This window comes from Canis lupus, chromosome 19 (genome assembly GCF_048164855.1).
Source record: "Canis lupus baileyi chromosome 19, mCanLup2.hap1, whole genome shotgun sequence".
NCBI classification, from domain to species: Eukaryota; Metazoa; Chordata; class Mammalia; order Carnivora; family Canidae; genus Canis; species Canis lupus.
Window position 1 is genome coordinate 44554951 of NC_132856.1, and position 26661 is coordinate 44581611.

The window sequence follows — 26661 nt, forward strand, 5'->3', positions numbered from 1 at the left end:
ACCTGTGAGATCTACTTCTTCTCTCTGTAGGTATTGTCCAGATGGCAGGCGGAATGTCTGTCCCTTGATAAGGCCTTGGGCCAGCAGCTTATGAAAAGGCTCTCTGAGGAAAAATAACAGGAAAAGAAATCGATGGGTAGGGATTTGAAGTGTCCAGAAGACAGCAATACAAACCTTATCAGCTGGATGGAGATAGTTGCCCCTCACAAAAGCAGGGGGGCTGGCCAGTGCCACTTGTAAACCCGACTGGAACAAACCGCTCCTTATAAAGAAGTGATAAGAACGTGAAGTCCAATCAGCAGGCGTTAACTCCTGTCCACTTGGCGAAGTGGCAAGAGCACGAGGCTTCCGATTCGGAAGACCTAGATTTGAACCCATTTTCCTTCTCGACAAATTCCATGAGCCAAGACAAGTCCCTTACTGGTTCTTAGCATCAGTTTGCTTCTCTGTTAAGTAGAGGCAATAAAAATCTGTCAGAGGGCTGTTGGGAGGATTCGAGAATATGACTGTGTGAACATACTCATAAACTGTAAAGAACCATAAAAAAGTCAGCTACAGGCGGAGTCTAGCATCAGGAAGGTCTCAAGAGGATGCAGAGAAGTTGAAGTTGGGGCTCTGTTAAAGCAGACTCCTTTCACCTCAACCTTGTATACTGTACCTACTTATAATCTTTTTTTTTTTTTTTTTTAAATTTTATTTATTTATGATAGTCACAGAGAGAGAGAGAGAGAGGCAGAGACATAGGCAGAGGGAGAAGCAGGCTCCATGCACCGGGAGCCCGACGTGGGATTCGATCCCGGGTCTCCAGGATCGCGCCCTGGGCCAAAGGCAGGCGCCAAACCGCTGCGCCACCCAGGGATCCCCCTACTTATAATCTTTAAAAAAAATTTTAAATCATAGAAACCAATCACGTATTTACCCTTTCTGTTCAAATTCAAACATTACCCTCCTCTTAGGCCTACCCCCAGCCTGAAGAGCCACGTTATTAATTGTATGGTGAATATACCTGGAAAAGTCTAGAGACTTACTGAATGTCTTTTCCATGCAAATGAGTATATATACACATATACATATATATAGTTTTGCACAATTCTTATTTTATTTTATAAAAAGATTTTACTTATTCATGAGAGACCCAGAGAGAGAGAGAAGGCAGAGATATAGGCAGAGGGAGAAGCAGGTTCCATGCAGGGAGCCCAATGTGGGATTCGATCCCAGGACTCTGGGATCACACCTTGAGCCAGAGGCAGACACTCAACTGCTGAGCCACCCAGGCAGGCATCCTGAGTTTTGTAAAAAATTTTTTAAAAATTTTATTTACTTATTTGACAGAGAGAGAGCACAAGCAGGGGGAGCAGAGGCAGAGGGAGAAGCAGGCTCCCCAATGAGCAGGGAGCCCAATGTGGAGCTGGATCCCAGGATCCTGAGATCATGACCCGAGCCAAAGGCAGACACTTAACCGACCCAGGCACCCAGGCACCCCGGCACCCCTTTGGTGTAATTTTTTAAAAATTTAAATTGATCATCATGTATATACTACTTTGTGGTATTTCATTTACTATAGGAAGGATTTTTCCACAACAGTCCAGACAGATCTATCTCAGCTTTAAACAGCTCTCTAGTAGGTCTACGGTACAGATGGATTATAATTTGTTTATAGTGCCTGGTTTTCATCACTTTTACTGGATGAAGAGTGAAATATAAACTTTTTCTCTGAAGGGGACAAGTTGAGTTTGACTCCTATGCTGAAAGGACTTTTCTTTTTTTTTTTTTAACATTTTATTTATTTATTCATGAGAGACAGAGAGAGGCAGAGACACAGGCAGAGGGAGAAGCAGGCTCCATGCAGACAGCCTGACATGGGACTCGATCTCGGGACTCCAGGATCACACCCTGGGCTGAAGGCGGCGCCAAACTGCTGAGCCACCCGGGCTGCCCAGGACTTTATTTCTGATTTGAAATGGTATCTCCTGAAAAATCCACCTGATTCTGTTTTGAAGCACATGAGCATAGCACTATTCCAAACTCCAAGGATGATTTGTGGGGACATGTGCTGATAACACACGTGTGTTATTCACAAAGACAGCAGGCAGGGACATGTGGTGGGAGCCGTGTTCTCCAAGAGCATCACCAGCAGCACGATGCAACTTTCAAAAGATAAACCCTTTGGCGTTTCAAGTTCATTTACTCAAGGTGGCTCTTATGTAGAGGTTCAAAAAACCAATTACCTCAGAGGCCCAGCAGGCCAAAGGGAGGCTGTGGTGATGGAGGGAGGAAGCTGGCTTGGCTAACCTGACAGGATCCTCATTTCTCACGAGAGGTAGTCGGATTTAGATGAACTGGGATGCCCAGCAAGGCCACTGGCAGGCCCCTGATTTGTACCCATGTGGCCCTCATCAAATGGGTGTGTGGACAGATGTAGTATGAGAAACTTTCTAGTGGATTCTGAGCATGGCGTGGAACAGAGTTGATTGGGAAAGAGATGAAGGTCAGCTAGAAAAAAAGACTCCTAGCCTTCGTATCTTAAAATCTTAGTGTGTGTGTATATGTGTGTGCAGAGGTGGTGGTGGTGGTGGTGCTGAGGTATTCTCTAAGGTGGAGGAGACCCGATATATTTAACATTCAAGTAGAAATGTAACACACATTTTTGAGACTTGTTCAAATTACTCAATGTTTTTCTCCACCGTCTCGGGGGCCATCGGTACGCTACCATGTTAATTTGGGAGAAATGCCACATGCATGTGTGCACAGAAGTCATTGACGTCATTGTGCAGGCCCTAAAATCCATCCTAATAATAAATTCTTTGGAGTCACACAACTGCCTTTGTCCAGCTTCCCCCATGACATTCCACCGGCAAAGTCCTGTCTGGCAGACTGACTTCCTCCTGTGCCACTGTTCATGTGCCAACAAGATTCCTAGAAAATGTTAGTCTTTTATTATTTTTATTTTTTTAAAAAGATTTTATTTATTTATTCATGAGAGACACACACACAGAGAGAGAGAGGGAGAGAGAGAGGGGCAGAGACACAGGAGGAGGGAGAAGCAGGCTCCATGCAGGGAGCCCGACGTGGGACTCGATCCCGGGTCTCCAGGATCATGCCCTGGGCCAAAGGCAGGTGCTCAACCGCTGAGCCACCCAGGGATCCCAAAATGCTAGTCTTTCACACAGGAAAACATGGAAGGTTATTTAACAACCAAATGTGCTCAGATGGATCTTACGTATTTGAATCCAGCAGCACCTAGAAGGGGGAGGCACGGTGTCTGTGGTCCTCCCCTCTTTTCAGGAACACCTGCACCAACAGCATGAGGAGCAGGTGTCCTCAGACCACACAGGCTTTCTCCAGGGCAGGTGGGGGTCTGGATGCCCAGGGAGCAGGGCTGCATTTTCCTCAGGAAGCTCAGAGAACTGTCCCCCCACGGGCAGAGCTCTTGGTTTTCTCTACCATCAGCCCCTGTTGACCTTCCCAGTGTCTCTGACACTTAAACACACCTGCTCCTCACCGAGGTCATATGCATACTTGGCTGTTCCCAGCAGGTGCTGTGCTCCGCAGGATCAAGAGCCTAGGCTCCCTGGGGAGACCTGAACTCAGCACTCACCACCAGACTCGGGCATTCCCTTTTCTGGGTGGCCAGCTCAGTCCCCTTTACACATCTCCATGCCCTCCCTTGTGTCCTGCAGTGTCCAGCACATGCTGCCGTGATGAGTGTGACCAGACGGTGTTGTGACTACTATGTGAAGACCAGTCCCCAGCCTACCCTGCCCCCTCCATGGTGAGGACTAGTCTCTTATTCTTCCCTCTGTCCCAGCTCTTAGTGCTGTGCACAACGCTCAACGACAGGCTCAAAAAAATTGTCCAAAACCCGGAGGGATGAATGAATGCACAAATATGCACAAACAGATGCCTACAGTAGGACAGCGGGATGGAAGGAGGACGACACCGAGCGGTTGCTGTTGCTAGCTCCTGAAGCCATCTCTCCCTTCCAGGCGACTTAAGGTGGCACCTGGATTTTAACCCCCACACATATTCTATACGGCAACAGTTTTAAAACAAGATAAGAAAATCATATGGCTAGGGATGCCTGGGGGGCTGAGTGGTTGAGTGTCTGTCTTAGGTGCAGGGCATGACCCTAGGGTCCTGGGATCGAGTCCCACATCGGGTTCCCTGCAGGGAGCCTGCTTCTCCCTCTGCCTGTGTCTCTGCCTCTCTCTCTGTATCTCTTATAAGTAAATAAAATCTTTTTTTTAAGTAAATAAAATCTTAATAAAAAATCATATGGCTACTTTTTATCGGGCAGGTAAAGGAAGAGACTGGACACAAATACATTCAAAAGCACAAAGCAAATTGAGCCAGTATTCTACAAGGAAGGGCACCCTCCCCTCACCCAAGCCCCAGTGGTGCCTTTGCTGAGCATCAGCAGGCTCAAAGGCATGATCTGGCCACACACTCAGGGCGCACAAATTCATCTTTTAGATCAGAATCTCCCTCAGATAATTTTACATGCCGCAGCTTGATGGAAAAAAAACAATGTTCAAAAACCCAGACTGTCACCTTCTCCTTGCTGTGCCCTGTGCCAGCTGGATGAACTTGTTACTGTCTGCACTAGTTTCTGAGATTTTTCCTTTCCTCTCTCACTCTACGTACATGGCTTGGGTCACGAGAAATATAAGACCAGTATGGAATGAAGGAGGGAATAATCTGGATCCCAAAAATAAAGATGAGTAGTATGATGAATAGCTGTATATCTGTAGCTTTCAGCCCCCCAAGGCGGGGAGCTCAGGGGAAGAAAGCAGGAATCCTGTCCTGGGTCCTGCAGTTTCTCAAGCGGGTAGATGCTGCCACCTTCTGGGAATGGACGGCACTACACCTGCCAGCATCTGCCCCTAACCCCAGTCATCCTGCCTGACGCTGCTGCGCTCAGGCCTCATGGCTTATAATTCTTCTCCCTCTTTTTTTCTCTTTAAAGTAAACTGTGAAATGAAGTGCAGCACGCATATTGAAAAGTATACAAATCCTAGGGGTAGGACTTGATTGAATTTTCACAACTCCGACCTTTTGAAGGCCCTACCTCCCCATGGCAGGCACGGCCAGCCCAGCTGCTGATGCCCTTGATCAGTTCTGCCTATTTCTTTCTTTCCTTTTTTTTTTTTCTTTAAAGATTTTATTTATTTATTCATGAGAGACACACACACAGAGAAGCAAAGATAGGCAGAGGGAGAAGCAGGCTCCCTACTTCTTGATCCCAGGACTCCGGGATCACAAACTGAGCCAAAGGCAAATGCTCAACCATTGAGCCACCCAGGTGTCCCAATTCTGCCTATTTCAAAGCCACTTCTAGAGCACCTGAGTGGCTCAGTGATTGAGCATCTGCCTTTGGCTCAGGTCATGATCCTGGAGTCCTGGGATTGAGTCTGAGTCCTGTAGCTTGCTCTCTGCGGGGAGCCTGCTTCTGTTTCTGCCTCTCTCTTTCTATCTCTCATGAATAAAAACAAACACCATTTCTTTCCTTCTCCCAGGGAGGGATCCCAGGGGTCAGTGCACCTTGGAGGCTGCCCCCAGAACTGCTCGTTGTTGGTGTGTGCAGTGTGGTACCTGTACTTGGGAGCTATGAAATATTAATGTGTTCTCATGTGAGTTCCCTCCCTATTGCCCTCCTGTGAGTCTCCTCCTAATGCCTGGTTCACAGTGAATGCTCAACACTCGTTCATTGGTTTCAACTCAATGAACTTTGTGTCCATGAGGGAAGAAATAAACCTGCCAGCGACAGAGTGGGGACAAGAGATGAAGGAAGGGAGGTGGATGACGGGTAGGCACGGGATGTCTCGGGTTCCATTTGGGGCCATGACTTTTCTGCAGGGAGAGGCACAGTGAGATTTCAGACCCTGCCCACTCAAGGTCGCAGGAAGTCTGACTGCAGGAAGGAGCAAGGGCATGAGCGTGGGAGAGGGCCCCGAGACTGTTCACACCGGATTTCACGGTGGGAGGGGTGCAAACCACCCCTTCCCCCACAATCGTGCAGCGCTCCAGCAAATGATCCACAGGACTCTGGGAATCTGGTTTTCATTCTTGAGGCTGAAGCTGGTCACACACACCCACAAGTAGTTTAGCTTGGAGTGAATTGCACCTGTGAGCACATTCCACATGCACAGGAGCAACAGCTGGGTATCAAGCGTTCTGCCATTAGAGGGCTTCCAGCAGAATGGGTGATCTGAGACATCTACACCATAGGGAGGAGGCACTAGTGTGACGTGGAGGTGCAAGGTGCACAGGCATGAGGGCCAGGGGGACATCAAGGGTCCTGCTGAGCTTGGAACCCAGTCTTGCTGGAGCAGAGATCACACCAATGCCAGGTTCATTACTAAGAATCACAACCAGTGAGAGGTGCCCGGGCAGCTCAGTTAAGCATCTGCTGCTCCCTCTGCACCTCCCCCTGCTTCTCCTCTTTCTCTTGCTCTCTCTCACTCTTAAATAAATAAAATCTTTAAAAACACACACACACACACACACAAAAAACCAGTGGAACATATTCCCTATTTGTCCATTCATCTCAATAAATGGCACTGGGAACAAACTTGCAAAAGCAACTGAGGTATGCAGTCATACCATAGTGACCAGGTATAGCAGAGGGCTTTAGAAGGAAGTGAAGAATCTGAAACCACTGCCAAACCCCTCCTGCCCTGGAAGCATCATAGTTCTGTGTGTGTTTGTGGGGGGGCATTATACGGGGCCCCTGCCTGCAGGGGATTAGCTGGTTTCCCTGGGGTGGGTGCAAAGCTGTGCTCTCTGCTCTGGCTCAGTTTTAGAGGTGGGGTGAGTCTGCTTTCACTTGGCAGCAGAATGAGGGAGTGTGATGCCCTCTTCAGTACTGCCTGGACAGTCTGCGTGGCCCTAATTCAGAAAATCCAACAATTGATACCTGCTGGTCACAGAAAGACACCTCTGTCCCACCAAAGAAGGAAGAAAGGAAGAGAGGGAGGAAGGGAGGGCAAGAGGCAGGGCAGGGTGAGCAGGGTCAGTAATCATTAGGATAAACAAAGAATTTCAGAGTGTAGAATGAGAGGGTATTTTAAGTGCCCTTATGACAAATCACTGCTATACAAGTAAGGTACAACCCAGGATGTGGCTAAAGGAAGCTCAGGATTTATCAGAGCACTAACTGGTCACTGCAGATGACATTTTACCTACTTAAGAGGTCCTAGAGAGCCTGCTGCCCACTGTCCTGACCTGCTCAGGTGGCTCCCACATAGATCTGGAAAGAAGAGAACAGAAAGCCCTGAATTTCTGAAAATAAGTCTCTAACGTGGACTTTTCAGACTAAGTTCATGAACTTCCTCTGTTTCCCTGCCCTGGGCCGGGAGCCATCATGCTCACATAATCAGCTGGTTTCTAAGTATTAAGCCATGGCTCATTCTTAAAATACCACCTTTTCTATTTCTTAGCAGCCAGCCAGCAGCATGGGAGGAGCCCCAATTAATAGGGTGAGAACCAAGTAAAGCTTCCCTTCTCTTCCCTTACTCCCAAAGCTCATTTCTGGTGTGATGAGAGAAAAAGGATGGGAGCTTTCAGTGGTCAGCAGGGCGCGGCTGCTCTCTGTCAGTAGAAACTGTGGGGAGAGCATCAGTTCAGGGCATTTCGTGTCTCCCCAGAGCTGTATTAATAGCAACAACAAAAGCTGACATGATGCCCAAGTTTACTGCTGTCTCTCACGGAGGGAGAGAAAAGGCTTCCTGAATTGCAGTCCAGTGGAGATGAGCTGCAACACATCCCTCACTGCAGAGGTCCCCAGCAGCTCCCATCCCTGTGCCCTCGACCCAGGGCTGATGTCCTGCCAAAGCTGTTGTCTTCCCCTTGCTCAGAATCAAACTGGAAGGCTCCGCCTATTTCTCTGCTTCTGAACAACTGTTTTTTTTTTTCTATTGTGAAGTTACATAATTGTTGTAAAAAATCTGGGAAAAAAATCAGGAGTGCATGAAAAAAATAATAAAATCATCAATTAGTTCATCATCCAGAGAAAACTAGTGTGAACATGCTGGCATAATTTTTCCTAGCTTTTTCTCTTGCTTTGTGTCGTGTGCATATATGTGAACATATGTTTAAAGGCAGAGGTAACCAAATTGCATCTATAATTTTGTATCTTGTTTTTTTTTCAGTTCTAAGCATGTCAGATGCATTTCCTTATATTATTAAACAGTCTGTATAACCAAGAGGCTTTCATATAGAAGGGCTAGACTTTATTTTCTCTTTCTCAAACTTTCAGGGCATTTAGGTTATATCTAAACTTTTAGCTATTTGAAATAACACAAGAACAGTTTGGTGCATAAGTTTGCATTTCTGATTATATCCTTAGGCTCAATTTCTAGCAGTGCAATTAGTGTGTCCAGAAGCGTGAATGTTTTTAAGGCTCTCACTATTCAAACAGCCTTCCTGCAGTATATGAGATGCTGTTCATCTCAGCCTCTTCACTATGTGGAAAATGGTACCTCACTGCCATTTAATTTGTATTTCTTAGACTACCAGTTAGGGAAACATTGCAGGGTACACTTCTTGGTCATTTGACTATATCTTCTTTGCAAATTTCCTGCTGACATGAATTCTGGCTTGATCATTAACCTGGTATTGCTGACACACAACTGCACCGCACTATACTGTGTGCTGGCACTCCCAACCCTAAGACCAACTTCTTGTAGCCGGTTAGGAGACCTACGGAAAGCTCAAAGTACAGACCTAAGTGCCTAAGTGTGAAAGAGGGCCAGGACTCACTTAGAAAACAGGAGAGGGGGACGCCTGGGTGGCTCAGTGGTTGAGCATCTGCCCTTGGCTCAGGTTGTGATCCCGGGGTCCTGGGATCGAGTCTTGCATTGGGCTCCCCAGAGGGAGCCTGCTTCTCCCTCTGCCTCTGTCTCTGCCTCTCTCATGAATAAACACAATCTTAAAAAAAAAAAAGAAAGAAAACAGAAAAGAGGATTAGATCTGCACAAACCCCTGTGGTTTATACTTGATGAAATTTACTAGAATTACATAGTGAATCCAGCGCTCAGAGATGATTGAATTGCTGACATATGAGGCTCCTGAGAGCCAAAGGGGTTACCTGTCCAGAGCAAAGCAGGGGCCCACATGAACATGGGACACAGGCCTCAGGCTCCCAGGCTAGAGCTACTGCCTAACATGGTGGCCAAGAGGTTGAGAAATGAAAACAGAAGGGAGTGTCTGTAGCCCCAAATCCCTCCCGGAAGGACAATGCTACCCAAAAGCAGTTACAGAAATAGACATAAAATTCTGATTTAGACATGTGCTGGCAAAAACAGCTAAGAAAGACAAATAAGTACACATGTGGTTGACAGGCCTCAATTTTTCCTCGTAGGCCAGCTTGAAAAAGTTGTTGGAAGGCCTTTAAAAATCTTGACTGGAGAATTCTGAGTTAGTGCAGAAAGTGGGCGACTGTCAGTGCCTTTGTGGCTGACTGGTTTACTAGGACAGCTCTGCTGGGAAGGGCGTGCTCAGGGACCATTTCCAGAGGCTGTCCTTGTCCTGATGTGACCTCATGAGAGTGGACCCTGACAACTGTGCTGAGGCACAGAGAGGAGTTTCTGAACCTTCTTCAAGGTTCAGTTTCAGTACTTAAAATAAGTACATTTTCAGTACTTAAAATAACTCTCTCTTTTTTGGTGGGGGGCTGGGAGGGCATGGGGTAGAATCTTATTATCTTGCAAAGAGTTTTTAAAGATGCACACAAAATACTGCATAGATATATTTCAATTCACACCCTAGAGCTGTCCCTTGAGGTTGATGGTAAAGCATGTTCCAGGCGTACCTGGAAGCTCTGCAAATTAAAGATTCATTTAAGTAGATATAAAGTCATACCCAAAACCATATTTTAAAATGACATCAGAAATTTGCTGCCAACTTTTTTTTCTCCTTGAATATAGTTTTAAAACCACTATACAGGGACACCTGGGTGGCTCAGCGGTTGAGCGTCTGCCTTTGGCCCAGGGCATGATCCTGGAGTCCCAGGATCGAATCCCACGTCGGGTTCCCTGCATGGAGCCTGCTTCTCCCTCTGCCTGTGTGTCTGCCTCTCTCTCTCTCTCTCTCTGCCTCTCATGAATAAATAAATAAAATCTTAAAAAAAAAAAAATAAAACCACTATACAGGAGTCACAAAAGCAGCCAGGCCTTGTCTTATACTTTGAAATAGCTAGCCAATGGATCATTTATTGGTTCGTTCATTGCTCCTACAAATAACTGTTTTGAAGCTGGAGAAATGTGCCCAGGAGCCAGAAATCATTTATGATCTTTGTTTCTAGACCTACGTAAGAAGGAAACATTCCTCGTGTTACATTTTCTCTCTATCCCAAGGAGAACAGTTCCTTTGAAAAATATAAACTTTTCCCTCCTTTTTTTAAAAGTAGGCTCCACACCCAATATGGGGCTTGAACTCATGACCACAAGATCAAGAGCCACACACTCTACCAAAGCCGGCCAGGTGGGCTACGAAAAACATAAAACTTTTATCTGTTTATATCAAGAGGTTACACTCGATTTACTTAAACAAATATTCACTGAGAATGTATGATGTCCACAATACTGTCACAGCAACAAGACATAATTCTCATCCTCCGGGGGGTATTTTTATCTGGTGAGGTAAATAAGTTTCCACAGACAAGAAATGCAAGGAACGATGGCAAATTCTCTAACCCAGGACACAAACATTTCGACTGAAGATTAATGCTGCTAACGTGTTCATTGTTCTTTTGATGTGGATCAGTTTATTTTTACACATGAAGGGCTCTGGGACTAATGAAAAGAAAATTATTTTAAGCATTTAATTTATAAACTAAAAGCATTTTCTCTACAGGAGACCTTTAATCCCTGTGTGCGAGCACAGAACGGGGTGGGGGGAAGCAGCTCTGAGGGTGACGTGAAGGGAGGGGACTTTCAATGTGCTTCATTTTACCAAGACTGGATTACAGTCTGTGTTACAGATTTTTTTTTTAAGATTTTATTTATTTACTCATGAAAGACACAGAGGGAGAGGCAGAGACATAGGCAGAGGGAGAAGCAGCTCCCTGTGGGGAGCCTGATGCAGTACTTGATCCCAGGACCCTGGTATCACGATCTGAGCTCAAGGCAGATGCTCAACCGCTGAGCCACCCAGGTGCCCCTTCATTACCAGATTTTAAAGTAATAGATTTTAAAAGTAATGTGTTTTTTAGGGACGCCTGGGTGGCTCAGCCAATTGAGTGTCCGACTCATCATTTTGGCTCAGGTCATGATCTCATGGGTTGTGGGACTGAGCCCCATGTCAGGCTCTATGCTTAGCAGGGAGTCTGCTTGAAGTTTCTCTACCCCTGCCCCTACCCCCTCTCATGTATGTGCACTCTCTCTAAAATAAGTAAATCTTAAAAAAATTTTTTTAAATAAAAGTAATAATTCTTTATCTATCAAAATTTTAAAAACACATATCCTTTGACCCAGCATCCCCCACTGTCAGGACCTGAACCTACAGATATGATCCCAAATATTGGCCAAGAACATAGATGCCAAAAGCCACCTGGCTTTTTTTCTTTTTGGCAATAGCTGCTGGAAAACTAGGTGCTTACATATATTATGGTATATCCATGCAATGGAATACTATGCATAAATTATAAGAATGGGGGATTTTTACAGGATGATGCAGAAAGATCACTAAGATATATTACTCAATCAAAAAAGCAAAAGGCATATATGTAATATATGTGACATTTTAAAAATGAGTATGTTCATAGAAATATGGAGATAATGCAAATTTCTTCTGGAAGAAAACAAAAGAAATTGTTAACAGGTTGAAGAGAACGGTAGAGGGTGGAGCGAGTTTGCTTTCTGTGGAGCTAAAAATAAATCTTAATCTTAGACGTGTATTGCTTTTTTCTTGTTTTATGTTTCTTAATCATTAACATGGGTTATCTGAACAAGGAGATTAGATATTTTTCCCCCTCTTCTTCTATGCAATTAATAAATAGTCTAGGGAGGGGCACCTGGGTGATCAGTCAGTTATGCATCTAACCAGCTCTGGTCATGATCTTAGGATCCTGGGATCAAGCCCCACATCGGGTTCCCTGCTCTGTGGGGTGTCTGCTGCTTCCTCTCCCTCTGCTCCTCTCCTGCTCGTGCTCTCTCTCTCAAATAAAAAAATAAAATATTAAAAATAGCCTAAGGGATGCTGAATTTAAGAAACAAAAACCAAAACACAACAACAATTGAAAAAAGAATCCCAGGAATTATACTCCTGGCAATATGGCAGACCAGAGAGTCTAAATTATTGTCCTGGTAATAAGTGAAAAAGCTAAAGAAGATGTAAAAAAGAGGGGCACCTGAGTGGCTCAGTGGTTGAGCATCTCCCTTCGACTCAGGTCGTGATCCCGGAGTCCTAGGATCAAGTCCTGGATTGGGCTCCCTGCATAGAGCCTGCTTCTCTCTCTGCCTACGTCTCTGCCTTTCTCTCTGTGTCTCTCATGAATAAAATCTTTTTTTTTTTTTTTTCTAAAGAATTGTTTTAAATGTGTCATTGAACTGGTAAACTAAGAAATGAGGTTGAAATAAATAAGAGCTAGCAGATGTATCTTCACTAAAGACAGCAAGAAACATTCTAAAATAAATACTTCAGATAAGGAGGAAATAATTTCAGGGGCACCTGGCTGGCTCAGTTCAAAGAGTGTGCAACTCTTGATCTTGGGGTCGTGGGTGTAGAGATTACTTAAAAACAAACAAACAAACAAACAAACAAACTTTAAGAGGAAATAATTTCAGATGTTAAGGTCCGAGACACAAAATAAGAAGAGTGAGAGAAGATATCAGTAAATATGGGATTTAATGCAATCCCAATTAAACTCCCAATAAGATATTTTTGTGGAATGTGACTTGGTGAATCTGAAATTCATTTGGAAGGACAAAGGTCCAATTACAGCCAAGATACTCCTAAAGAAAAAGAACAAAGTAGAAAGATGACCTGGAATTTATATAAATGAAATAAAGCCAGTAATTGACTAGCATAGCAAAAAGCAAAGAGACCAACAGACAGAATAAAGGTCCGATAATGGGGCCCTTGCATATATACAAAAACCTGACTACAATGGAGAGAGCACTAAAGATCAATGAGGAAATGCATGGACTGGTCCATTAACGGTACTGAGACACTACAAGCAATAGCCATAAAGGAAAAGATTATTAAAATTTACTGCATTAAGAGTTTCTGTTCACCAAAGTACACCATAAAATAAGAGAAACTAAGATCTGGGAAAAATACTTGCAATACATATAGCTGGAAAAGGATTAGCATTTAGAATAGAAATTTAAAAATTCCTACAATCAAGAGGTACGTGGGTGGCTCAGTCAGTAAAGCATCTGACTCTTGATCTCACCTCAGGTCTTGATCTCAGGGTCATGAGTTTAAGCCTTGCATTGGGCCCCACGCTGGGTTTGCAGCCTACTTTAAAAAAAAAAATTCCTATAATCAATGTAAGACAACTCAGAAAAGAAAGGTAAAGGACGCAAATAGGGATTTAATGTAAGAGAAAACACCGAAGTCCCTACATATATTAAAAACACACTAAATATCATCATATGAGCATTGTTATTCAAACATAACCCACAAACTGATTTACTATAACCAACACTGACATGATAAAGATGTGTGGGGACGGGAACCCTCATCTCTGTTGATCCAAGCATAGGGGTTTTTTTTTGCTTTGCTTTGTTTGTTTTTTAAGTAGGCTTTATGTGCAGCATGAAGCCCAATGCAGGGCTTGAACTCACGACCTTGAGTTTGTTTTTTTTTTTTTTTTAAAGATTTTATTTATTTATTTATTTGACAGAGAGTGAGAGAAAGCATGCACAAGCAGGAGGAGCAGCACAGGGGAGGGAGAAGTAGGCTCCCCACTGACCAGGGAGCCCAATGTGGAGCTCTATCCCAGGACCCCGAGATCATGACCTGGGCTGAAGGCAGACGCTTAACCGACTGAGCCACCCAGGTGCCCCCAGAGAGGCGATAAATTTATAAAGGAAATTAATAGTCATGATTTCAGGATAGGGGTTGGCTGAGGAGGGACAGGGGGTAGGGAGATGGACAGAAGACCCTGGATATATTCTAAGGGACTTGTAATATTCTTTCTTAACTTAAATTCTAAGGGATGCTGAATTTAAGAAACAAAAAACAAAACACAACAATAATTGAAAAAAGAATCCCAGGAATTATGCTCTTGGCAATATGGCAGAACAGAGAATCAAATTATTGTCCTGGTGATAAGTGAAAAAGCCAGACAAGATATAAAAAAGAGGGGCACCTGGGTGGCTCTCAGGCAGTACAGGGATAGTCACTTTATTCTTAAAATATCTATAAGACATTGAATACATCATATATATATATATGATATATTTCATGGGAAAAAAGCACACACAGAGCTCTTTGTGACCATAATGGGAACAGGTTATAGGGCCAAAAGGAAAAACATTTATCGATGGATTTGCAATGTGATTCCCTGGCTTAATCCATTACCTACTTTTATCAGAGTGCTCCATCAAGGCAGGATTCAGTCAAGCTTAGAAAAAAAGCGTGCACAGGACAGCCAGATGATAAACACGACCTCAAACGAGAAGCTGTAAAAAACTGTACAACATTATGAATTGCTTCTCTCTGCCTCAGAAGTAAAAATCTCAATCACTTAACTCAGCTAAACAGACAAGCGCTGAAGGCAAGCCTCAGTGCGAGCCTGCAACATCACATGCTAGAACCAGGATGAAGTAACAGAAATGTACTTCAAATGGCTAAGGCTGACAGTGACGGCTAAAGTATATCTGAAAAACCAAAGTCTTCTGCTACATGTGTTTGCTCTGGGAGAACTGACACCTGCTTTAAGCTGTCGTTTGTGGAACTGAATTCTTTTGCAAAGTGGTATAAATGCTCACCTGTGTCTGACCATTTTTTGATCATGGCAAAAATGACTAAAGAATCTTGCGTAGAACAAGTGCATGACGGCATGTTCCTTCCCTCCGATGTACAAATCCACAGGCATCCAGTAATCTGCCAATGCTGTGTTAAAAGGGCTGGAAGAGAGAGAGAGAGAGAGAGAGACGGTCATTTTTTAAAAACCCGTTTTGCTACAATCAACATAAATTAGACAGAGCTACTGTAATCTGCATATGCCCTGAGTCAAATTATGTTGGAGAAGAACAGTGATTTTTCTTTTTAAAATCTAATAAGAGAAAAGCTGATACAATAAGGGAGAAAAAAAATCAGATCAGTGTTAAATTATGAAATTTGTAAAAACTGTCTTGGAAGCCATTACGGACTTAAATGCGATTCTCTTATAAAACGAGGACAAAGGGAAAAAACAGCAGCAAAAAAAAGGTATTTCTGTGAAAAAGGTATTTCTGTAAGGTGTGTACTTGAATATCTGGATTTTATCTTAATTTTTATTATGATTAGGCAATTGGGATTTGAGAGTTCTTACCAACAGGGGGCAATATGGCCTTTACAAAGGAGATGAACCTGCAGCCACTAAATGTTCATTTTAAAACAGAAATTCAGTCTTCTTTTTAAAAGAAGCCTTAAAATAAAGTTAGCAAGAGCTTTGTATATGGTCTCCTGCATGCAAGGAGCATAGTTAGGGTAACTAACACAGGATTGCTGGACTTCTCCCTCTCACCTAATAGATACTGTCAGTGATCAAGAGTCTACAGGAAAGGCTTCCTCATACCCCATGGTTTTAATGGATGCTGGGGAGTAAAGGAAACACCACTTCCCTCTAACCTCTGGCTGTAACTCTTGAGAGGAGTCTATGAGTGTGCAGGGGTGTGTGTGTGTGTGTGTGCGTGTGTGTGCATGTGCACACATGTGTGTGTTGTGGGGAGGGGGGACAAAGCTGGCTCAGACTCTCAATCTCAAGATAATGTGCTTCGTAGAGATCATCCAATGAAGTCAATCTCTGCCTTTGGACGATCTGTACTCCATGGTTTCAAATATTTGTAACTTCTCTTCTCTACACCTCAAGGCACTTTTTTCCCCCCCAGCAAGGACTTGGCTCAGGCTGTAAGGACTGTAAAGGCCATATTGCCCCCTTGGACTTGGCTGAGCCTGCAGCTCAGCAGGTAGGCCTGGCCCACAGCCCCGCATATTTGCATCTTAATGCAGCTTGGTTTTCTCTGGTCTCTGGGCCAGAATTCTGGTAAAATTAAAACAATTTTTTTTCTTCCTTTGTGAATAATGGTTCCTCAGAAAAATCCAACTACTAATCTACGTGACAGAAAAAAAAAGGGAGGTCAAGGGTGATGGTACTCATCCCCAAAACAAGTGTGGGGTGCATTTAGATGTTGAAAGTAGCTCAGATCCATGATTTAGTACAGAACCTGCCTAGGGAGCACTGGAGCTGGTGCTGAAAAACTAGCAGCTGCATTTTATGAGGGCAAAGAGGTGCTAAGTGGTATTCCCAGATCAGAGTCTGTGAAGGCCTCAGAAGTGTCTCCTGGTCAAGGATCCACCACTGAGCCTCCATCATCTGTAAGATTTTTCTTTGAAGCATTCTGAGAGGAAGGGCCTGACTGCCCTGGCATTCTAAGCAACTGTTACTGAACAGAAAGCACCAGTAGCCCTTTCTAGAAGGAAGAGTCAGAAGGAGGGGCCACAGCAGCCTCCGGTCATTATCCTGCCTTTGCAGGCCACCGTTTACTTCGGGTCCCCTCCTTCCCGGATGGCCTGGACTTGGAATGACAGAATCGCAGTACTGCAGGGCACGACTCTGGCAGGGGGAGGGCAGGAGCACCCATCTCACTGGATATGTATTATTTTACAGCCACTGGAGAGAAAAAGGGGGCATTTTTATGCGTGGACTTAGGAAAGTGATGGTTCTTCTGTGGACAAAGAGCAGCCTGGCAAGGTCTTGGAAGTGTGGTGCTTGTGGTTTTTGTGCACTCGGCATTTGCTTTCTTTTTTGCTCATTCTCTTTATCCCCTCTCCCAATGGCTCTTATCCCCAGAGGTCATCTATTTATCTTTGAGAAATCTGCAAAGGGCTGCAAACTCAGATTATACCGAGAGGTCTGTCCTTTCAACACTGGCCCCCAGCCCCTGCCTTTGTGAACACTGCCCCCACTCAGCCCTCAGCCACTCGGAATTCTTGTAGCTATCTCTTCTGGCAATTATACTCACAATCGATTTATCAGTTTTAGAGATGACTGTGTGTATGTGACAAGAGACAATGCTTCCTAGCTCCCTCCTGCTCCCTACCTACGTCCCTCTCATCATTATTGTCAGCTAAGTAAACAACATTACATCTTTATGGCCCCATCAGTGCGGTTCACCACAGGGCCAAGAAGGCTAGGACAACAGCATTTTCTTGCTTCTTTGGTTTTTGCATTTTTCTTGTACTTGGGATCTGCTTGGCTGTGAAGAATTGAACTTAATAATCCAACACACATGGGCAGCCCGGGTGGCTCAGCGGTTTAGCGCCGCCTTCCACCCGGGAAGTGATGCTGGAGATCCGGGATTGAGTCCCACGTCAGGCTCCTGCATGGAGCCTGCTTCTCCCTCTGCCTGTGTGTCTGGCTCTCTCTCTCTCTCACTCTCTGTGTCTCTCATGAACAAATAAATTAAAAATCTTTTTTTTTTTTTTTTTTGTTTTTTTTTTTGTTTTTTTAATAAATTAAAAATCTTAAAAAAAAATCCGACATACTGCCTTATGAGGGCCTGTTTCAAGGGGCACAATTGACTAGCAGCTTCCAGCTGTGTGCCTCGGAACCACTGCCAGCTCCTGCTCCCCAAAAGGGAGGGGACCAGCACAGGGATATTTCTGCTGGACTTGGGACTCTACTGGACAAGTGTTGCTCAGGGCTTCCCATCGGCCTGGCTGAGACTTTTTCAGAACTGTGCTGTGGTCTGAGGCTCTTCAACCCATCCCTCCTTCCTGTCCCTACTTATTTTTTGGGTGTGGGGCTTGCACGATGGTGGTCTAAGGCCTCTCCCCACCAACTCCTGCTTCCCTCCCCCCCATCCTCTCAGGCGCTGCCCCCAGTGAATCTCTCGCATCTATAATTCCATCTTGGCATCAGCTTCTTGGGAGGTCCCAGACTGACGCATATTCAAAGGGTTCGGCAGTGCTTCACCTATGAGTGTTCTGCGGGTCAGTATAGCGGAAGTAGTACCAGGCGGAATCAACAAAGGTATCCATCGTGTCTGTCTCTCTCCTGGCAGCTCCCTTGCACCTAAGAAATAAAGGAAACTCATCAATTGGTTCGTTTATAAATCTTTTTTTTTTTTTTTATTTATTTATGATAGTCACAGAGAGAAGCAGAGACACAGGCAGAGGGAGAAGCAGGCTCCATGCACCGGGAGCCCGACGTGGGATTCGATCCCGGGTCTCCAGGATCGCGCCCTGGGCCAAAGGCAGGCGCCAAACCGCTGCGCCACCCAGGGATCCCGTTCGTTTATAAATCTTAATGTGGTGTTCCACCAGCTTTTGAGACAGCTATGACAGGTTAGTATCAATTTAGAAGGTCTTAAGAACAATGCCTTATCATGAACTGGTGATTCAGAAGATGCTCTCCCCTTGTACGGTTGAGTACAGTTTTAAAGAAATTTATAGGGCAGCCCGGGTGGCTCAGCAGTTTAGCACCGCCTTAGGCCCAAGGTGTGATCCTGGAGTCCTGGGATCGAGTCCCACGTCTGGCTCCCTGCATGGAGTCTGCTTCTCCCTCTGCCTGTATCTCTGCCTGTCTCTCTCAATAAATAGATTTTAAAAATCTTAAAAAAAAAATAAAGAAATTTATAAATAGAAATTTAAATCTTCAACAAGTAAAGGCATTATTCTCCACTTGTCTCAATTCTACCTGGTTGAAAATCTAATCACCAGGAGTGTCTGTTTTGCACGTTAACTTTTATTTTAGGCATGTCAAGACTGCCTTCAGCCAAGGCCTACTTCATGATACTTGCGAAACCAATCAATTTGCAAAGAGAAGCTGAAAACCAAACATAGATGTTGTGCTGAGGAATGAACTTGGGTTTTCTCTATCTCTGTGAGGACTGGGGGTAGTGCAGAAATTGAAACCCAACAGGATGACCTTGGAAGGGAGGTCACCTTGGAGGCCCAATGGCAGTGGTGTGCTGGAGCCAATTCATACCAGCTTGTGAAAATCAAGTGTTCGCACCTCTTCTCAGCTCGGTGACAAGTGATGTCAAGTTTGTAGCCGAAACTAGCCCTTGGTGGAAGTATCAATACTATAGAAATTGGCAAACACCACAAATCAGAAGCTCCCATCACTGAAGGGCAGGACACAGAAGGGTGAAGATAGCACCACTGTTCCAGAATGAAGAGAGATCGCTGGTGTGTGAGGGGCTGAAAAGAACAAGTGATCCTCATCCTAGGGATGGGGATGTCTGGGGAGGAGTAAGGTTCCTCAAGGGCCCAACTGTTGAACTGGTTCTGAAGCATGTGCCCAGTGTGATGGGCCTGTGGGACTGCACAAACCGGATGCAAAAAAACCCACTTCTAGGAACCCATGAGAGGATGCCCTTAGCCAAGCCTAGCGTAGGAGGGGCCCAGCGCCACTAAAGACTCCTCAAGGCCTGGATCAGCAGTGGATGCAACGAGTCAGCAACCATCAGCTACTAACGGGGGCCCTTTGTGGCAATGAGAAGCACAGTAGGAGAACAGTTCTCATTCCAGGTTCTTCCTTCTGAGGTGTAGAAGCGGGACCAACCACCCCTCTAAATGCTGCCCTTTTGGCAGTCTGAATCCTTGGGGGTTCTTGGAGATTCTGAGAAGCCTCGAGAGGAACGGATGAATTGTCTGCTAACTTTGTGTGCAAGAGTATGAGTTTGCTTTTAATTTAAAAGTAAAAGAAGGCCTGCAGTTATATCCTGCATCTGTGAAGCAGTTCATACTGGCTTTATAAATCGTACCGAAGGGAACAGCCACCCCCCAAACTCCTGCTTATTAAGTAGAAGTGGCTGAGCAGAGACAAAGGAACCCCAGATATGAGGGGGCTCTGGGACTCACCGGGGCCTCCCTCCGGGAACAGTGGTGGTCCCTAGGGGCAGATGTTTATGGGAGGGAGTCCTGTTTCCTACCACCCAGAGCTACTAGAAGACACTGATCTCAGTGCATCTCTAAATTAAAGCCACATCTCTTTATGTGGAGAGCAATCAACCAGAACTCAGACACTATTTGGGGAAATAATGACAAGATAAAGGTTACTTCTTCTCCTTCACCATCAATGCAGGTGTCCAAGTCAGGAAGAAAATGCAGGGATCCCTGGGTGGCGCAGCGGTTTAGCACCTGCCTTTGGCCCAGGGCGCGATCCTGGAGACCCGGGATCGAATCCCACATCGGGTTCCAGGTGCATGGAGCCTGCTTCTCCCTCTGCCTATGTCTCTGCCTCTCTCTCTCTGTGTGACTATCATAAATAAATAGAAATTAAAAAAAAAAAAAAAAGGAAGAAAATGCAGGGCTCAACTGATCAAAGGAGTAACGTCTGGCTACAGCTTGCCATGATGATTTTCTCTGTAACAGTCACGTGGGACTTGAGGACAACCAACACGTTTTATTCCTGACACTAAGAGCTAGTGTGGCACAGGCTACTTGGTAAGTGGGGCAGATGGGTGATGGTGACAGTGACAGCAGTATGATCATCATTAGCTCCAATGGTACTAACAGTGAAAGTGGGTGCAGGCGCTGAGCCAAATGCTTCCCGGGCATTCTCTCACTTAATCCTTAGGAACCCTGGAGATTACGAAGTAGATACTACTCATGTCCCCGTTTTGCAGATGAGTAACTAAAATTCAGAGAGGTTAAGAAATCTACCCAAGGTCTTGGAGCACAAGAGTAAGGAATCCACATCTGTTGAACTCTACTGCCCTGCTTGGCCATGCTGTTCCATGACTAATGGTCCTGCATGCTCATTAGAATCATCCAGGGGGCCTTCATCAACACCACAGTCTGGGCTCCACCCTCCAGGAATCTGCAGCCAGGGTTGGAAGCCTTATCCCCACCAGACGGGTCCTGGGCTGCTGTAGCTGGTGTGCTGAAGGCCAGTGTCTCTAGCAGGGAAGCCCTTTGTCACTGCTTATCAATAAAGAGGGTGTGCTATTTTCTCCTGGAGCCCACAATTCTACCCTGAAAAGGCTCAGAGCTCCCTATGTTCCTGCCCACAAGTCCCATCTTAGATCTTAAAACCACCTAGGGATGAGGACCTAAAAGGATGGTGGTAACACTTCCATTTACTAGATATTTGTTAGGTGTCACTGTGGAGGATTACAGGTGTTAATTCTGTACTTTTGAGTAGCCCTTTGAAGGGGTTATATTAGTTTCTGATAAGAAAATCGAAACTCAGAGAAGTTATGTGACTCTACCAAGATCACATAGCTAGTTAAGAGGCAGGGCCAGGGCTTGAATCCATTACTGTCTGACTCCCCAGCTTGGGCCTTGCAACTGTGAGATTGTTACCTGATTGCCAACCACGTAACCCAGCTCTGTACTGGCAGAGGACCAAATTAGTTTAACATCCTCATCAAGATCTGTAAGGCAGAGAAGGAAGGAGAAAGATTCTGGAGCTGGGATTGGTTACTTATTTGTCTAATCAGCTGGTATGGTGTCACAAACACCCTATTTACCAGTGAACTAACCATAAAATACAATCCTACTTCCAAAGTGAGAAGATGTTTCAGTGTCTTACAGAATGAAACCCCTGTGCATACTCACCCTTGGAGCTACCACTCTGCTACTTGTGAAAAAACCTCCCCTATCATCAGCTACTAGGTGGGAAAACTAAGGCAGAGAGGAGAAAACATTTTCTATCAGCTCCAAGGAGCTCTCTGGAATATGAAAGGGAAGACAGTGGTCTTTTAGAAAGCCAGGATGAAAACGTGTAGCTTTCCATCGGTTGGCAGGTATTTCTGGTAAAGGTGTGAATGGACGCTGTTGCTTTTGCCAGCACAGAACAGAGGAGAGGGAGCTCATGCTGGGGGCCAGGCCTCAGATTCCAGTCCCTTCTCTCGAAGGTCTAGAAAGACCTAGGGTATTCTTTCCAGTCTGGCGGAAGTGCCAGAAAGGGAACTGAGAGCCTGAAACTCCAGCAGGCTGCTGGGGGCCACAGCCAAGGCCATGGCTGGGGGCGCGGTTCCTTACCTAGGGCAGGAGCAGTTCACCCACTCTGAAGCCGCGGCCAGTGGGGAGCCTCCCTTGCCGGTGAAAGACGTGATGTGGGGCAAGGTGACGGGCAAATCCTGCAGAGGCACGGGTACTGGGCCACAGGCCGGGCAGTGCACCATGGGGATGGGCGTGCCCCAGTACCGCTGTCGTGAGATCAGCCAGTCCTTCAGTTTGTTACTTGTCACGTCTCCACCTACTCTCTTCTTCCGGGCTTTCTGCGTCAAGGCTAGAAACGCATCCTGCCGGTTCATGCCTGTGAACTGTGAGGGAAAGGACAGAGAGCCTATTCTTCCCTCCACAAGGACAAGCTGTCCCCCACCCCCCTACCCCCCCCATACTGCTATAGTCTGTGCTGGGCAGTGTTGTGACTTCATAAGCCCTTAGGTGCCTTTGCCTCTGTGGCCCCTTTCCTCCTTAGGATAGTATTAAAAATTATGTCTTATGACTGTGTCGAGGATGAACATTATTTTGACCCTAAAAGTTCACTTTTTCCCCTCTGATTTTAAAAGAAATCAGCAGGGCACCTGGGTGGCTCAGTGGCTGAGCGTCTATTTTTTTTTTTAAAGATTTTATTTATTTATTCATAGACACAGAGAGAGAGGCAGAGACACAGGCAGAGGGAGAGGAAGAGGGAGAAGCAGGCTCCATGCAGGGAGCCCGATGTGGGACTCGATCCCGGGTCTCCAGGATCACACCCAGGCTGCAGGCGACGCCAAACCACCGCGCCACTGGGGCTGCCTGTGTGTCTGACTTTGTCTCAGGTCATGATCCTGGGAACCTGGGACTGAGTCCTGCATCGGGCTCCCTGTGGGGAACCTGCTTCTCCTTCTGCCTATGTCTGTGCTTCTCTCTCTGTGTCTCTCATGAATAAATAAATAAAACCTAAAAAAAAAAGACATCTTTTTGGGGTCCCCTAAAAGTACCATAAAAGCCCTAGGTACTGTGTCCCCCGTGTCTCATGGACAAACTGGCCCTGGTTCTGCGGTTCTCCTTATCACCTGAGCCCTGGGATAGTACAGAGATCATCAAATGTCAGCATTGAGCTGCCAGCAAAGAACTGCATGATATGTATTTCTAATGACTAGTACCCTGTTGGGAGAAAAATAATCCAGAAAAGAAAATTCAATATCCTAAAGCAGAAGTATTTCAGGAAAGCAGGGGAACATAGAGCCACAGCTGCAAGAACTTGAACCATTCCTTTTATATTTAAATTGCTCCCATTTCACAGAGAGCAGAGCAAAACACTAAAAGTAGAAGAGAAATTCTCTCTTCACCTGATGCTTTTTCACAGAACCAAGCTAATGAGCATCAAGTCAGCGTGGAATGCCAACGGGGGGATCGTGGGTATCCTGGAATTGGTTCACCGAAGATGGACTGCATACCTACTATGTGCCAGGCTTCTGCTAGGCATTCTGTCCCCTGCCTGCAACGAGCTTATGATGATGAGGCATAAAGAGAGAAGTATAGTGACTTTTATCAAAAAGGGGGGTCTGCAGTGTCTTTGGAGGCACACAGAGAGCTTGCTACCAAGGAAGCACTCATACTCTGGGAGGCATCTTCTTTGTTTTGCGCTCCCACCATCATATAATCACAGGACAAATGACTTCAAGCTCTCTTGAAAGGCCACCTTCTCCATGTATCACTGTCTTTACATTCCAGAAACTCACAGATGATAGGAGCCTTTTACCACCTGTTCTCCTTCCACTCACTGAAAGAATTCGTTATTATCCTATATATTCAGTCAAGAGCCAGGAGAGGATTCAACAGACTACCAAAACTATCTGGAGAAGCCCGGGAGCATAATTAACATCAGTCCTATACCAAGGAGTGCGCAGCTCTCTGGGCACTTCAGATGCCTAATTTCAGCCACGAGTGTCCCCTTTCTTGCCCTGCAGAGAGATATCCAGGGCTCCCTTAGAGGCACCTTGGTTTGGCTCTGCCCCACCTCCAGGGAACCTGCTCCAACACAGTCTAAAAGAAGGTTTAAGGTTCAACATCTTAGAGCATGACTCATGTCTGGGGATACCATTTATGCAGTGAAGGCACAAACATGAGGCCAGAAAATGTTGTCATTTACTCTTATTTTTAAACATCTATATTTATCTATATGCATATATATAAAATATCCTCTAGCCAGGTAATCCCAAACCTGAAAATCCTGGATCTTCAGATCTAATTGAATCAGTATCACACAGGCTGGGACCCATAAGCATCTCCCGGGTGATTCAGAGACATGGGCAGGTACATGGCACGTGAAACCAGTAGTCCCCAGACTCAGTGGCACATTAAAATCACAGCAGGGGGGATCCCTGGGTGGCGCAGCGGTTTGGTGCCTGCCTTTGGCCCAGGGCGCGATCCTGGAGACCCAGGATCGAATCCCACATCGGGCTCCCGGTGCATGGAGCCTGCTTCTCCCTCTGCCTGTGTCTCTGCCTCTCTTTCTCTCTGTAACTATCATAAATAAATAAAAAAAAAAATAATAAAATAAAATAAAATCACAGCAGGGGAGTTCTGAACACACTTGATGATCAATCCGTGTCTCCCACCCCATAATCTTTACATCAGAATTTCTGGGGTGGGACTCAAGTATCAGTCGTTTAGAAACTTTCCAGGTATTTCCAAAAGGCGGCCACATTTAAGAGAGAGTACTCTAAATCAGAACGGTCAACCTTTATAAGTACACAAATTGCATGGGGATCTTATTAGACTCGGGCAAGGTCTGGGAGTCTCCACTTCTAATAAGTGATGCCTGCACTCCTGGTCCCGGGACCAGACTTTGAGTAGCAAAGTTCTGGGCCAGTGATTCTCAAAGTGTGGATCCTGGATCATCATCATCATCAGCAGCAGCAGCAGCACCTGTAAATTTGTTGGAAATGCAAATTCATAGATTCTACCCAGGACTGCTGAATGAGAATCTCCAGGTTGGGGAAGGCACTGTGTATGTGAACAAGGCCCCAGTCGATTCTGGGGTTACTCTTAGGTTTGAGAAACACCATCTCTGCTGTCTCCCACTCACCCCTCACTCTACCCCTATCATCACACTTCCTGGCCTAGGTCAATGGCAAGGCTAAGGTCAAATCCTGCCAGACCTACCACCTGGCAAGAGAGAACCTGACCCAAGTAAATAAACGTGATTCAACTTCAGTGTTCACTTCTATACATAAGCTTAACTTTAGGCAAAAACAAGTCAGTCATATGGGGAGAATAGAGACCTCCAGGAAGAACAGCCAATTTCAGCCACCCTCCCAAGGAATCCGTATCCTTGGAAGAGGGGATTTTTTTTTCCCCTCCAAGGAGAAGATTCCCCAAATATAGTGACTATGAAAACCATACTATTCTAGGATTAGGCTTGATGTAGAGTTGATAAATTTCTAGATCTTGAAGAAAAATATGGTTTTGTTTTCATAGATTATGAAATGAGGCTGCAAGACCATGAGTGAAATGGTAGGCTGTGATGTGCACCTGAAAGAAAATGTCTCATCAAACTCCTGTTTGGATCCTCAAGGTCAGGATTTGAGAAGCTGTCAGGCCCGTGCCACAGGGAACCAACCTCAGCAGAGCTGCTCATTCTCTCCGTGCCGTCTGGCAGAGTTTCTATAACTTCAGAGTAGGGTAGGCCCAGAGTCTGGGCTAAGGTGGTGTCTTCTGGGCTGGTGCTGGGAATTCCTATTCAGAGGGGAAAAAAACACAGAACGCCTTCTTTGCAAATACCCAAGTCACAAAATAACTGACAGCATTGACACTCAGCTTTCGATTCCTAAGGGAGACTCTCTTTTAGCTATGGAAGTTCTAAAAATGCAGCACATTCCTTGGGAAAATGGAGGACAGTCTTGGAGAAACCCACCACTCTAATACAACCAGTTTACCACGCTAGCATGATTTCCTTTCTTTATGCTGTGCTTCATGTCTTTAAAAAAAAAATAGCTGTAATTCTAAAATATATGATTTGAGATGCCTTTGGTCACTGAAATCATGAATTGCTGAGCATCTGGAAAAGCCTCTTATCTGAATTTCCTTAGTGACTAAGGACAGAGGCATTCTCTCGAGAAGCAGGGCTGACTCCTTTAGCATTTCCTGGCACCTTAGAAAAATCCACACACTCTGGAAGTGGAAAGCTGGCCACTGTGTTTCTGCACGCTGTGTTTTGTTCCCAAAGGCAATGGTACATTCATTCTGAATAGAAATTTATTGTTCAACCCACACACGCCCTTGAGATGGAGCTGAGCATAAGTAAATCGCTCATCCAGAGGGCCAAGGCCTACTCTGTTGGCTTCAGCTATTTGTCAAAACAAGCTTGTTGGTGGTTGGCTCTGCAGGGCAGACCTTCTCAATCTTGGCACTCCTGGTATCCTGGATTTGTGAGGCTATGCTAAGCATCGTAGGATGTTGGGCAGCCCCTGGTCTCTGCCAGTAGCACTCCCCTGAGTGTGATAGAAAAATGACTGTAGAATTGTGAAACGTCCCCTGGTGGCAAAAATCGCCCCAGGT

The 26661-nt window shown here is 45.4% G+C and overlaps 1 protein-coding gene across 10 annotated transcripts in view; it reads right to left on the reverse strand.

The window, feature by feature from the left end:
- Positions 1–26661, reverse strand: part of LARS2 (leucyl-tRNA synthetase 2, mitochondrial) — a 189076-nt gene that overhangs the window by 28004 nt on the left and 134411 nt on the right. For all 10 annotated transcript variants that reach the window (XM_072786527.1, XM_072786529.1, XM_072786528.1 and 7 more), the window contains 5 exons: positions 25724–25839; positions 22150–22433; positions 18131–18229; positions 14940–15077; positions 3–103 (listed from right to left, as the gene is read on the reverse strand). In XM_072786527.1, the coding sequence (XP_072642628.1) occupies positions 3–103; positions 14940–15077; positions 18131–18229; positions 22150–22433; positions 25724–25839 (738 nt within the window). The remainder of the gene's footprint in view (positions 1–2; positions 104–14939; positions 15078–18130; positions 18230–22149; positions 22434–25723; positions 25840–26661) is intronic.